At 43.0% G+C, this 11,646-nt stretch overlaps 1 protein-coding gene across 1 annotated transcript in view; it reads right to left on the bottom strand.

Moving 5' to 3' along the window:
• Nucleotides 1–10,659, bottom strand: part of gars1 (glycyl-tRNA synthetase 1) — a 30,275-nt gene extending 19,616 nt beyond the window's left edge. Inside the window, exons 1-4 of the mRNA XM_041246795.1 lie at nt 10,325–10,659; nt 7,375–7,476; nt 3,958–4,060; nt 592–733 (exon numbers count right to left, since the gene is read on the bottom strand). Coding sequence (XP_041102729.1) covers nt 592–733; nt 3,958–4,060; nt 7,375–7,476; nt 10,325–10,579 — 602 coding nt within the window. The 5' untranslated portion in view covers nt 10,580–10,659. The remainder of the gene's footprint in view (nt 1–591; nt 734–3,957; nt 4,061–7,374; nt 7,477–10,324) is intronic.
• Nucleotides 10,660–11,646: the final 987 nt, after the last annotated feature.

Raw genomic sequence — 11,646 nt, forward strand, 5'->3', positions numbered from 1 at the left:
GGCTGGTTGTTCAGTATTGAAGCACAGCCTGACACTGGGCTGGTTGTACAGTATTGAAACACAGACAGACACTGGGCTGGTTGTACAGTATTGAAGCACAGCCTGACACTGGGCTGGCTGTTCAGTATTGAAGCACAGCCTGACACTGGGCTGGCTGTTCAGTATTGAAGCACAGCCTGACACTGGGCTGGTTGTACAGTATTGAAGCACAGCCTGACACTGGGCTGGTTGTACAGTATTGAAGCACAGCCTGACACTGGGCTGGTTGTTCAGTATTGAAGCACAGCCTGACACTGGGCTGGCTGTTCAGTATAGAAGCACAGCCTGACACTGGGCTGGTTGTTCAGTATTGAAGCACAGCCTGACATTGGGCTGCTTGTTCAGTATTGAAGCACAGCCTGACACTGGGCTGCTTGTTTAGTATTGAAGCACAGCCTGACACTGGGCTGGTTGTTCAGTATTGAAGCACAGCCTGACACTGGGCTGCTTGTTTAGTATTGAAGCACAGCCTGACACTGGGCTGCTTGTTCAGTATTGAAGCACAGCCTGACACTGGGCTGCTTGTTCAGTATTGACAATGAATGCTCTTACTTGAGGACTGCCTCTGGGGTTAACATGGTGCAGTCGATTTCAAGGATCTGCTCTTCCTGAATGAAGTGTTGCCGCCAGATCTGAATGATGTTGTTCTTCAGGGCACAGCCAACAGGGCCGAAATCATACAGTCCACTGACACCTAGAGCAATGAGAACATACACTGTAACAGAACCAAAATCACACAGCACTGACACCTAGAGCAATGAGAATATATACTGTAACAGAGCCAAAATCACACAGCACTGACACCTAGAGAGATGAGAATATACACTGTAACAGAGCCAAAATCACACAGCACTGACACCTAGAGAGATGAGAATATACACTGTAACAGAGCCAAAATCACACAGCACTGACTCCTAGAACAATGAGAATATACACTGTAACAGAGCCAAAATCACACAGCACTGACACTAGATCAATGATAATATACACTGTAACAGAGCCAAAATCACAGAGAGATGAGAATATATACTGTTGTAATAAAAAAAAAGTGTGTTCTAGAAAGTTCTAGAAATGCGTTCGAGTTCATCTTTGCCCTTGCCCTATAATAACCCCATATCTTATATAACTTGTTTTTGTCACGTTTATATAACTTGTTTTGGTTAGAATGTTCTAGGGAAAGGAATAGTTTATTCAGAGGGCCGAGCCTCGAGGGAGGGATCTGGCCAATTACTCTCTCGCATGCAAAAGCCTAACTTGGTAAGTTATAAAGGACGGGGTTCTCCTCTGCTCTGATGAGAGTCAGCCATGAGGATTAGCGCGCAGTCCTGCTCGGTAATTTCTTGGAGACAGCTGCTTTCTCTTACCAGGGTCGAAGGGCTCTCCCGATCCGCTTGGAAGGGTAAGAATTAGTTCAGTTGCGTCTCTTGGATTGTATTGATCTGTGATTAATATAATCTTTGTATGTAACCTTGTTGGGTTGTGTCCCGTTAGGGATATCGTTATTCGCAGTATAGCATCTGTGTATGTAACTGCGTGTGTGTGAAATCACACAGCACTGACACCTAGAGCAATGAGAATATATACTGTAACAGAGCCAAAATCACACAGCACTGACACCTAGAGAGATGAGAATATACACTGTAACAGAGCCAAAATCACACAGCACTGACACCTAAAGAGATGAGAATAAACACTGTAACAGAGCCAAAATCACACAGCACTGACACCTAGAGAGATGAGAATATACACTGTAACAGAGCCAAAATCACACAGCACTGACACCTAGAGCAATGAGAATATATACTGTAACAGAGCCAAAATCACACAGCACTGACACCTAGAGAGATGAGAATATACACTGTAACAGAGCCAAAATCACACAGCACTGACACCTAAAGAGATGAGAATAAACACTGTAACAGAGCCAAAATCACACAGCACTGACACCTAGAGCAATGAGAATATACACTGTAACAGAGCCAAAATCACACAGCACTGACACCTACAGCAATGAGAATATATACTATAACAAAGCCAAAATCACACAGCACTGACACCTAGAGAGATGAGAATATACACTGTAACAGAGCCAAAATCACACAGCACTGACACCTACAGCAATGAGAATATATACTATAACAAAGCCAAAATCACACAGCACTGACACCTAGAGCAATGAGAATATATACTGCAGTCAGTCTGTCAAAGAAGAAATATGCAATGCATGGCTTGCAAAATCCAAAATAATATGAAAGCCTGTGCCAGACCTCAGCATTGAATCCAAGTTTAGGGTCCCTGTTACAGCCAGACTTACAGAACACTGCAGCCTGCCAGTGCTGCTGTTGTTTCAGGGGTTCAAGTCTATGCCAGGTACTGAGCACCGCTGTAGAATGGTTTGAAATCCTGGTCTAACAAAATGCACACTAGCACAATTAACCCTTTGCTGCCCCGTGTCCAATATCTCCTTCAGTCACTGCGTGCATCACTGTACCACAATAAGGTTTCCTATCTACAGGCGATCCTCAACTTACGACGCTTCGACTGACAACTCACGGCACTTATGACTCTTTTGCATTATTACCCTGCTTCGACTTCACGATACCGATACGGCATTTACGACACGGCAGTACATGTGCTCGACCTGATCAGTCTAGCGGTTTTTTTTTTTTTTTTTATGCATGCAACAGTTTTTTTTTTTTTTTTTTTTTTTTTTTTAAATTATTTGTTGTTAACAATGTCTGATAAGAGCAACTGACTCAAAACGAAACCTAAGCTGTGAACTCTGTCACATGATGAGGGGCTTAATTTCATGCGATCGTATTTCCTGCTGGGTGTACCACATACACACACTGAGTACGCCTTTGAAAAGCCCCGAGTCTGTACTTTTAAACAAGCCAGGTATGTGTCTGAGTGATATGCGTGTAATCACCGGGCTGAGTGTAAAGATTTAAAGAAATATTTGCATGAATACAATATAAAAGGTCATTTTTGTAAAACTATATTATCTAGCTGAAGAGTCAGGAACGTAACCCCAGTTTATAACAATGATCCAATGGGAAAAGGTGCTTCGACTTACAACATGACTTTCAGGAACCAATTGTGTCTTAAGTGCGAGGACTGCCTGAATGCACCTGAAATTATAACCTTAACCCTTTACTGCCCAGGGTATGTTACCACCAATATCTATTGAATGTCTATTTTCCCAATGTCAAATATATCTCATTCGGACAAGAGGTTTAATATTTAATTTTTTGAAATTTGAAAACAGTTTGCGTTGTGAACTATCTGGAGTTTGAGAAGAAAAACAAAACATATGCACTATAAAGAAATACATAGATACGAGACCTAACATAGCAGAATTGTGCACACAGTGACTGAAGGGACAAGGAGGTTCCAATCCAGTCTCATGGTGTTAATTGTGCACACAGCGACTGACAGGGAGGTTACAATCCAGTCTCAATTAGAACATATGTTCTTATGTTCTAATTGTGCACACAGTGACTGAAGGGACAGGGAGGTTACAATCCAGTCTCAAGGTGTTAATTGTGCACACAGTGACTGAAGGGACAGGGAGGTTACAATCCAGTCTCAAGGTGTTAATTGTGCACATAGTGACTGAAGGGACAGGGAGGTTACAATCCAGTCTCAAGGTGTTAATTGTGCACACAGTGACTGAAGGGACAGGGAGGTTCCAATCCAGTCTCAAGGTGTTAATTGTGCACACAGTGGCTGAAGGGACAGGGAGGTTCCAATCCAGTCTCAAGGTGTTAATTGTGCACACAGTGACTGAAGGGACAGGGAGGTTCCAATCCAGTCTCAAGGTGTTAATTGTGCACACAGTAACTGAAAGGACAGGGAGGTTACAATCCAGTCTCAGGGTGTGGATGGGCAGTGGAAGCCACACACTTTCACACTCACCCCCATAGATGGCAAAGGCCTGATCGTAGAAGAACCTCCGCTTCAGGGTGTCCTCCAGTTTAGGTCTGTCGACGATGTCATCCTGCGGCTGCAGAGCCAGCTCCTGTAGCGCAAAGAGATTGAAACAAACCTGAATACAATACAATAAATCACAACAAGGAGAAATCAGAGTTCTTTTTAATGACGTGATCGTGTGTCAACCATTAAAAGGTGGAACAAGAAACTTACCTGTAATAATAATATTCTTTCATTTCACATTGGTTGAACTTCACCTCTACTGTATTAGTTTGAATGAACTCAGTCGAGGTGGAGCAGGGTCGGCTCGACTCCTGTTCTTCAATTCATAAGAACAGAAGAAAGTCTACAAACCAGAGGAGGCCATTCGGCCCATCTTGCTCGTTTGGTTGTTAGTAGCTTATTGATCCCAGAATCTCATCAAGCATCTTCTTGAAGGATCCCAGGGTGTCAGCTTCAACAACATTACTGGGGAGTTGATTCCAGACCCTCACAATTCTCTGTGTAAAAAAGTGCCTCCTATTTTCTGTTCTGAATGCCCCTTTGTCTAATCTCCATTTGTGACCCCTGGTCCTTGCTTCTTTTTTCAGGCTGAAAAAGTCCCTTGGGTCGACACTGTCAATACCTTTTAGAATTCTGAATGCTTGAATTAGGTCGCCGCGTAGTCTTCTTTGTTCAAGACTGAACAGATTCAATTCTTTTAGCCTGTCTGCATATGACATGCCTTTTAAACCCAGAATAATTCTGGTTGCTCTTCTTTGCACTCTTTCTACAGCAGCAATATCCTTTTTGTAGCGAGGTGACCAGAACTGAACACAATATTTAAGATGAAGTCTTACTAATGCATTTTACAGCTATAACATTACTTCCCTTGATTTAAATTCAACACTTTTCACAATGTATCCGAGCATCTTGTTGGACATTTTTATAGCTTCCCCACATTGTCTGGATGAAGACATTTCTGAGTCAACGAAAACTCCTAGGTCTTTTTCATAGATTCCTTCTCCAATTTCAGTATCTCCCATATGACATTTATAATGTACATTTTTATTTCCTGCATGCAGTACCTTACACTTTTCTCTATTAAATGTCATTTGCCATGTGTCTGCCCAGTTCTGAATCTTGTCTAGATCATTTTGAATGACCTTTGCTTCTGCAACAGTGTTTGCCACTCCTCCTATTTTTGTGTCGTCTGCAAATTTAACAAGTTTGCTTACTATACCAGAATCTAAATCATTAATGTAGATTAGGAATAGCAGAGGACCTAATACTGATCCCTGTGGTACACCGCTGGTTACCACACTCCATTCTGAGGTGTCTCCTCTAATCAGTACTTTCTGTTTTCTACATGTTAACCACTCCCTAATCCATGTACATGTGTTTCCTTGAATCCCAACTGCGTTCAGTTTGAGAATTAATCTTTTGTGCGGGACTTTGTCAAAAGCTTTCTGGAAATCTAAATAAACCATGTCATATGCTTTGCAATTATCCATTATCGATGTTGCATCCTCAAAAAAATCAAGCAGGTTAGTTGACACAATCTCCCTTTCCTAAAACCATGTTGACTGTCTCCCAGGACCCTGTTACCATATAGGTAATTTTACATTTTGGATCTTATTATAGTTTCCATAAGTTTGCAAATAATTTAAGTCAGGCTTATTGGTCTGTAGTTATCTGGTTCAGTTTTGTTTCCCTTTTTGTGGATCGGTATTACGTTTGCAATTTTCCAGTCTGTCGGTACAACCCCTGTGTCAAGAGACTGCTGCATGATCTTGGTTAGCGGTTTGTAAATTACTTCTTTCATTTCTTTGAGTACTACTGGGAGGATCGCATCTGGCCCAGGGGATTTGTTTATTTTAAGAGCTCCTAGTCCCTTTAACACTTCTGCCTCGGTTATGCTAAAGTTATTTAAAACTGGATAGGAACTGGATGACATGTGGGGCATGTTGTCCGTATCCTCCTTTGTAAAAACTTGTGAAAAGTAATCATTTAATATATTTGCTATTTTTTTTTCTTCATCTATGATTTTCCCATTTGTATCTCTTAGACATTTAACCTCCTATTTGAATGTTCTCTTGCTGTTGTAATATTGGAAAAACATTTTGGAATTGGTTTTAGCCCCCTTAACAATGTTCATTTCTATTTCTCTCTTGGCTTTTCTAACTTCCTTTTTGACTTGCGTTTGCAGTTCTGTGTACTCTCTGCGTACTTTCTTTTTGGTCCTTTTTTAATGCTCTGTAAAGTGCCTTTTTTCGCTGAATATTTTTTTAATTGATCTATTAAACCATTTTGGCAATTTAGTTTTACATTTAGATTTGTCTACTTTAGGGATGTAATTGTTTTGCGCCTCTAGTACTACATTTTTGAAGAACAACCATCCTTCTTCTGTGGGTGTTTTCTCTATTTTACTCCAGTCTACTTCTGTTAGTCTCTGTTTCATACCTTCATAGTTTGCTTTTCTAAAATTGTAAACCTTAGCTTTAGTCTTTACTTTTGGGGTTTTAAAAAACACTTCAAAATGAGACCATGTTGTGGTCTGAGTTTGCCAGTGGTTCTCTGACCTCTGTTTTAGTTATTCTGTCTTTGTTATTTGGAAAGACTAAATCAAGGCATGCCTCCCCTCTAGTTGGTGCCTTGACAAATTGCATTAGGAAGCAGTCATTTGTCATTTCCACCATTTCAATTTCATCCGTCATGCTCCCCACCAGGTTTTCCCATTTTATATGGGGGAAGTTGAAATCCCCCATTAGTATGGCGTCTCCTTTGCTACACGCATTTCTAATGTCATTGTATAACAGATTATTTTGCTCACCGTCTGAATCTGGCGGTCTATAGCATGCTCCTATTATTATGCCCTTTAAATTTGTGTCCGTTATTCTGACCCACATTGATTTGGTTTTGTTTTCTTTGTCCAGGTTTAACACCTGGGCTTCAAAACTGTTTCTTATGTATAGCGCTACCCCTCCTCCTCTTCTGTCCTGCCTGTCTTTCCTATACAGTGTATACCCACAAATATTATATTCGTCCCCATCACTCTCAGACAACCAAACCAAACCTTTATAAACCCAATTCCAATTCCCATTCTCTTTTAGTCAATCCCAACACAACAGTGATCAACATTGCAATGAGCAGCATTCTGTTACAATGAGCTTCTCACAGCGGCAGCACCTTACTGAAATTGAGCTCACTGTTAGTCAATTAAACTGGCTTTCAATGAAAGCATGACTGATCACAAAAAGTATGATGTCTCTAGGGAAGGAATTGGAATTGGAAATTGATTTTAAAAAGGAACTGGAAATGAAAGTGAAACAGGAATGGTCCCGACCCTGGTTTTGAGCTGTCTATGTGCCACTTCTCACTGAATCCTTGTGTACTTCCCTATTAAAATAAAGCAGCACAGACCTTTGCCTCCAGAACCCGCTTGCGAGCCTTCAGCTCTGCCACAGCTTTACTGACATCTACAGCTGGGGCTTCCTCTTCTTTCAGTTGCCGCACCAAGTCGCCCTGAAACACACAGGCAAATGCATTAATGAGAAACACACCGCCCCCCTGAAACGCACAGGCAGTGCAATACAGCCACGAGAAACACACCACCCCCCTGAAACGCACGGGCAGTGCAATACAGCCACGAGAAACACACCGCCCCCCTGAAACGCACGGGCAGTGCAATACAGCCACGAAAAACACACCGCCCCCCCTGAAACGCACGGGCAGTGCAATACAGCCACGAGAAACACACCGCCCCCCCTGAAACGCACGGGCAGTGCAATACAGCCACGAGAAACACACCGCCCCCCTGAAACGCACGGGCAGTGCAATACAGCCACGAGAAACACACCGCCCCCCTGAAACGCACGGGCAGTGCAATACAGCCACGTGAAACACACCGCCCCCCTGAAACGCACGGGCAGTGCAATACAGCCACGAGAAACACACCGCTCCCGTGAAACGCACAAGCAGTGCAATACAGCCACGAGAAACACACCGCCCCCCTGAAATGCACAGGCAGTGCAATACAGCAACGAGAAACACAAACACAATGAGTGCAACATTATTCATGGAAGCACAGGAAGGCAAGGACATACAAATCACAGCTGCTGTTGCTGTAGTTGTAGTTGTTTGTAATAACATGTTCATGCTACACAAACAGACTGGACTGTCAAAGATCCCCTGCTCTGCTGCATAGACTTTGCCAAGCACTTCTGCAGGTGGTGGAGAAAAATTAGTAGTGTGGATGTGTAGGGGGTGCTGTCCGGGTAAAATCATCAGACATGCACAAACTGAATTGATGAATATGCTACTGCAAGGAAAAAGAACCTTTTCAGTCCAATCAGCTGAACCCACCTTGGCAGCTTGGTGCCTGCCCGGCTATTACCGCAGGTCCGCGTGCACGGTATTTTCAATCCAGTGCGTCTTTATTGGTCTTTACTGGGCATTTGTTAATAGACTACATACCGCAACAATTCAATAAAATAAAAGGAACGCTATGAGGAAATGACTTGCATTTAATATCATGTGATTTACCTTCCGAATAAAAACGGGTTTGCAATAGATCGTAGATTACAATAATACATCTGAAAACACACGCACTGAATGCAAGTTGTCAGGCTACAGAGTATTAACAAAACGTTGTTTTTGTATAGAAACTGCATATCACTAGTGCTTATCAAATTAAATTATACTTTTATATTTTGAAGATCACAAACCTATATTAATCGAGCGCTGACTGCATTTTCGTGAATAACACGACAGAAGTAGCAGAGGACCGTCAATGCACACGCCGTCAATACTAACCCTACACAGCATGTAATGCTAGTATGTTAATAGCACGACTGCATGTTCTCTGCCGGTGTCTGCTACCGGAGACGCGTATGAAACAGCTCGCTTTGACTGGGTTACAACACCGGATTGAACCAGCCGCTGCCCTTCAACAAACGCCTTTGTTTATACCGACTGGCACGCATTGTGGCAACAGCGTTACCTAGGACAACCCGGGGTATTGCTGCTGGGAGAAAGGGCGTTGTGTAGATTGTTTAGAGATATATATTTGTATTTATTTATTTATTTTTACAAGTAATCCACTAGCTTTTATTTTTCACAGGATTTACATTGCTACCTGAGGAAGCGTGATTTTTCACGCGTAAGAGCACCTTGCCAAGACGTGTCTAGCTAGATCCATTGTCCGTGTCTCGCTTTCCATTGCTGTGCTGCACAGCAAGTCAAACGTGGCACTTGTAACATAGGGGAGGAACCGAAAATCAGTGTTTAACAAAACCAAAACTCCCAGGACTGTACCAGAAAAGCGAAGCAGTCTCACGCCCAGACCGGCTGCAGCTATTCTGCTGCCTGCGCTCCATACAGGACTCGAACCGGGCTGTGCTGCCCGAAGAACCCTGTAATAGCACCGCTGTTTTAAAAGAGAATAATAAACAAATGCGATTCGCTTAAGATACAGAGAAGCAGATGCACTCGCCGCTCAGTCTACATTTAAACAATATGGGTCATCCCGCGTCGGGTCTCGATGCTTATTTCACACTGTCACTGCATTCCACAGGGCCGCGTTGTTATTGCAACATTAACTTGTTTTATTTATGCAGATGCTATTCTATTAAGTTGGCTCGTTTTATATTCTGTAGGCATAGAGGAGGCTTGGTGGGCCAGTGATGGGGGGTTGTTACCAGGAGGCTCCGGGTTCAATCACAGCTCAGCCACACCGACTCACTGTGTGTGATCCTGAGCAAGTCACTTAACCTCGTTGTGCTCCGTCTTTCGGACGAGACGTAAAAAACCCAAACGAAGTCCTATTGTAAATGACTCTGCAGCAGCTGCTGTGATGCATAATGTAGACCCTAGTCTCCGTAAATCGCTTTGAATGACAAAAAATAAGCATAATCAAAAATAAATGATGTATGTGCACAGTATATGCGTTGTTATCAGACTACTAGCGAGAAGTTAAAAAACGTCACAAATTATACAGTACGGCGTATTGACAACGAAGGCACACCGCTCGCAATCTCTATATAGGAAGTTAGGGTAGAACAGAAGGGTTTGATCAATATACAAGATATCATTAAATATCTCTGTTCTCGCTCTCTCGGATTTAAACATACACTCGGTGCATTTTAAACACGTTTTTATGTACTTATTTGACATTTTTACCTGCAGAATGCCGATGAAAAATCAATCGCTTGTTTGAAATACTGTCCACATTTCAGGATGACTGACAGAATGTACAGTGCCTGCAAATTAAGGTTTGGGAAAGCCCACATTTGATCGGAGTCGGCGAATTCATATGCTGCGCGATCACAAGATGTATTTATTTATTATCCATTCATTCATGTATTTATCATACCTGCTCCTTCACTGCCTTCCTCAGAGGAGCCAGCGCCTCTTCAACATTACCATCCATGTTCCTCCCTTCTGCAAACTGCTGCCAAAGACTCTGTCTCTTGTTGCCTTTCAGGGAACGCGCTGACACGGAGAAGAGCCTGCCTTTGAGAGGGGCTCGACGTGACCCAACACCGGCCGATGGGTGGAAAGCAAGCGGTTTGGAGCTTGCAGTCTGCACGCAGATTCTGAGCAGGGCGGGTGCAGCTCTGAGGCGCATGGACTGGAAAGGCAGCTACAAGGCAAGCTGCACACGTCAGGGACTGACTGATGAAATCTCTCGAAATGGGTAAAGCGGCGTCTAAACGAAACCAGCACATTCACAGCGGAGCAGCGCTGAGGAAACATGCAATGGGAAGGTTTGCAAAAGCAGATTCACCAAAAACTACAACGCGCGCGCGCACACACACACACGTGAAATACAGTAATAAATAAACAAATAAATACATGAAATGCACTAGAAGAAAGGGTCCATGTGAATGTATTTTGTAAACATTTTGCTTCATGAAATCAAAATCGTAGTTTCAGTGTGTTTATGACAAAAACACAGTGTTATAACACAGAACACCACTAGAGGTCACCATCGCAAAGCCTTCTGATTTCTACTGTACGACAACACAGAGACTGTTTTCTATGGCAGTTGATCAGAAACCATTGCTTTATGACGTTCTGTTATTAATTGCATTGAAACCATGGTCACGTAGTACACGAGCAGTTTGTGTATGGTAATGCAATGGACTATGTACTGTGTAGAAATGTTGTAGAAATGGGACAGTTGTGTTGCCTTCAAAACTAATGGACCAATGTGTTATTCAAGAAGGTTTCGCGATGGTCTGCTTCTCATCAGAGTGAAATGTACTGTGCCCAACATCCTATTGATTTCATAAATATTTTTCATGTCGCCACTTGGAATCGTTTTCAATGCTGACCAGCAGGTGGGAGTGTTTCATTAAAACAGAACATTTCAGCTCACTGTCAAGACAAGTACTGTAACTAAGCAAGCGCACACTTTGCACAACCTTTAATCTGGCCTTGTGGACGCCCCGCTTTCTCAGAATCCAGTACTGAGCACGAGCCAACAAGCCCAGCCTGGAGTACTTCTCACAGGGCATTGCAATCCGGGCCAGGAAAGGAAAGAAGACCTGCAAGAGAGACACGTTTATAATTCTCACGGCAAGGGGCTGTGGAGTTCTGGACTGAGCACACCCAGCATGCCAGTCACTGAATACGGTGCACACTGCACAGGGCTGTGGAGTCCTGGACTGAGCACACCCAGCACAGGGCTGT

This window comes from Polyodon spathula, chromosome 4 (assembly GCF_017654505.1).
Source record: "Polyodon spathula isolate WHYD16114869_AA chromosome 4, ASM1765450v1, whole genome shotgun sequence".
NCBI classification, from domain to species: Eukaryota; Metazoa; Chordata; class Actinopteri; order Acipenseriformes; family Polyodontidae; genus Polyodon; species Polyodon spathula.